The following is a 3,088-nucleotide window of genomic DNA, read 5'->3' on the forward strand; positions in this document are numbered from 1 at the left end:
ATGTTAGGCCAGGAGTCCCAGGAAAATCTGAAAGCAGGAGAATTTCATTATCCATGTTTAATGCTTTTGCTAGCTCATGAATATTTATGAATAGGGTATGATGCTTGATTCAATAGTTACCCGAATACAATATCATCATTTTTGTGCCGGGCATTTTAATTGCTACAACATAAAGAACAATATTATAGTAGTAGGTCTTCTGTTTCTGTCTTTGCATAATTCATTTGTAAGATTCAGCACTTACTCAGCACTCTAGGTTTCTTTTGAGATGCCATTCCTTGTGTATCCCAGGCTCAAGAGTTGGCTGTCTCCTCCAAGTGCTTGGATTTACGTGTTCAACTGCCTCAGCTTGTCCTTTCTTTCTAAGTCTCTCTCTCTCTCTCTCTCTCAAACTCTCCACAGCCCCCTGGCTGTCCTCAAACTCCCTCTGTAGACAGTGCTGGCTTCAAGAATGGAGATCTACCTGTCTTTGTCTCCCAAATGCTGGGATTAAGGTCATGGTCTGCCTTTGAAATTTTAAACTCTTAATAACAAGTTGAGATCACAAATGGTAGGTAATGTACACTGGTCAGAAATTTACAAAGACAGAAGCAGGCAGATCTCTGTGAGTTGGAGGCCACCCTGGTCTACAAAGCGAACTCCAGGACAGCCAGGTGTCCAGTACATTCAAAGAGAAACTCTGGCCTCAAGGAAAAAGAAAATAGCCCACAGGATTATAGAATGAGATCTGATGTCCTAATGCGGCATCCAAAATGTTGTTGCTATCCTCAGCCCACCTCTTCGGGTCTTTTCCTTAGAACTCAGCAACAGAACAGCTAGCTCAGCATTCCATATGGATTTTGCTCCCTGGTTCTTCTGGCTAGCTGAATCACGTGACCTTTTCCCCCTGTTTAAGGTTGGAGAAGCGGCAGTGATCACATGTCGGCTGCTGCAAAGAACTGGATTCTCCTCTCAGGTCATCCTCAGAAAAGCTATCTTTGCCGTGCAGTAAATGATCGGGAGGTCTGACCCTGGTTGCGGAACCTGTTTGCATTCCTGCTTGCAGAATACAGGGTTGTATTCCCACTTCATCCTTCCAGACCACCCTAGGAGATCTGTAAGCCTCTGCCCTGGAAATTGCTAGGAATCTTTGGAAGGGAAAGAAAGAAGAGTGTAGGATGGACTAGAAACAGGGTTGAATGAGTTCCAGAAAGCAGGCTTCTGAAACTCGTGGACAACAACCTGCTGAAGAAGACAACTCTGAGAAACCAATTGGAAGCAACATGCAGAGACATCAGATGAGAGGAGCTGCCTCAGGAAAGGAGTCAGCTGGTTCCCAGGAAGAGAATGTTGAACCAGCTGTTCCAGGAAGATGGGGAGGTCACCCTGGTGAGAACTCCCCTTCTGGTTCAGTGCAGAAGACAAGGAAGAACCAGCAGAAGACTCCTGGCAATGGAGATGGTGGCAGTAACAGCGAAATGCCCCAGCCCCCACGGAAGGAAAGGGCACGAGCCGATGCCACTGTGGAGAGTGAGGCGGCGTTGAAGAAGAACAGAGTGGATGTGGAAGTGGAAGTGAAGATTCCTGAAGAATTAAAGCCATGGCTGGTGGAGGACTGGGACTTGGTTACTAGGCAGAAGCAGTTGTTCCAACTCCCTGCTAAAGAGAATGTAGATGCCATTCTTGAGGAGTATGCCAAGTGTACCAAGTCCCAGCCAAGTGCTGACAATAAGGAGTATGCAGTTGATGAAGTTGTGGGTGGGATAAAAGAGTATTTCAATGTGATGCTGGGCACTCAGCTGCTCTACGAGTTTGAAAGGCCCCAGTATGCTGAGATCCTGCTGGCTCACCCTGATGCGCCAGTGTCACACATCTATGGGGCACCACACCTACTGAGATTATTTGTGAGAATTGGGGCAATGTTGGCCTATATGCCCCTCGATGAGAAAAGCCTGTCATTACTGCTGGGCTATTTGCATGATTTCCTTAAGCATCTGGCAAAGAATTCTGCTTCGCTGTTTACTGCCAGAGATTACCAAGTGGCTTCTGCTGAGTATCACCGCAAAGCCCTGTGAAGGTCTACTGACCACTCGCTGTAGTCTGCTCTCTGTAAACACTTTTGTTTAGTCCTTTCAGTGTAGAAGTGACATTGTTTAAAACTGTCAGTGTAAATTAGGGCTTATTTTAGGTTGATTTCCTGTTGTGTTGTAAGAAGAAATAAACAGAGTGTCTCCTGACACCTTTCCTCACGTAAAAGTTGCTACCAGCGTATGCAGTAATTAGACAAAGAAGAAATTCAGTAGAACATTTTATTACCTAGTTGACGACATTGCTTGGATACTGGTGGTTCTATCCCTTTTGACACTACACAGTTTTCTAACACGTGTTAATGCTACATGGTGAGATGCCCTGGTTCCTAGTGCCAAAGGTTCAACTTAAATGTATATGCCTGAAAACCCATGCATTTGTGCTCTTATTTCTTGTTGTGCATGACCTGAACAGCCCATCCTCTGCAAATCCATTATTTGCTGTTCCTTAGGCATTCATGCTATCATTGCTCAAATTGTTGAAAGATGGTGGTTTGTTTCCTGGTTTCTGTATTTGAGTCTAATGCACGTTCTAACATGATAGAGACAATGCATTATTGTGTAGCCACAGTTTTCTGAAAAGATGATGGTTTGGGAATCGTATTTCAGATCTTAATTAAAATTGTTTCTAAATTTCAAAGCATAAAAAAAATGATTCTGTCCCTTTGCCTTCAATGCTTTCCTCCAGAGTCCAGTCCAAGTTCTCCCCAGCTGTTAAAGACATATTTCAAACAATTAGGTTCCCGGAGAATTAAGAGCCTTTGTTTATTATGCTCTTGGAAAACATTTTAGAAACGTTCTGTAAATGTGAAAAAGTAAATGCGTTTATTCATTATTAAATTTAAAAAATCAAAGAGGGAATCGAGGTGTAGCTCAGTGGTAGAGTAATGGCCTAACACATACAATGCTCTAGGCCAGTTCAACCTTTACACAACTATGACCCTTTAATACAGTTCCTCATGTTGTGGTGACACCCCAATCATGGGCTTTTTACTCCCACTTAAAGCACTCCTTCCTATACC

The 3,088-nt window shown here is 43.7% G+C and overlaps 1 protein-coding gene across 2 annotated transcripts; it reads left to right on the forward strand.

The window, feature by feature from the left end:
- Window positions 1-1,151: 1,151 nt before the first annotated feature.
- On the forward strand, window positions 1,152-2,054 carry LOC132650019 (mortality factor 4-like protein 2). Of its 2 annotated transcripts, XM_060374819.1 has the most exons (2): window positions 1,248-1,337; window positions 1,398-2,054. In XM_060374819.1, exons 1-2 carry the CDS (start codon window positions 1,263-1,265, stop codon window positions 2,052-2,054), a joined length of 732 nt encoding a protein of 243 aa, XP_060230802.1. In that variant the 5' UTR covers window positions 1,248-1,262. The 2 variants fall into 2 exon arrangements, with proteins under 2 accessions (XP_060230801.1, XP_060230802.1); XM_060374818.1 differs by having other exon boundaries at window positions 1,152-2,054.
- The last annotated feature ends 1,034 nt before the right edge of the window (window positions 2,055-3,088 follow it).

The sequence above is a fragment of the Meriones unguiculatus genome, chromosome X (genome assembly GCF_030254825.1).
Source record: "Meriones unguiculatus strain TT.TT164.6M chromosome X, Bangor_MerUng_6.1, whole genome shotgun sequence".
In the NCBI taxonomy this organism is placed as follows: Eukaryota; Metazoa; Chordata; class Mammalia; order Rodentia; family Muridae; genus Meriones; species Meriones unguiculatus.

What these genes read in the sequence shown, in the direction of transcription:
- LOC132650019 (XM_060374818.1), top strand. Translation starts at nt 1,179, where the DNA reads ATGAGTTCCAGAAAGCAGGCTTCTGAAACTCGTGGACAACAACCTGCT.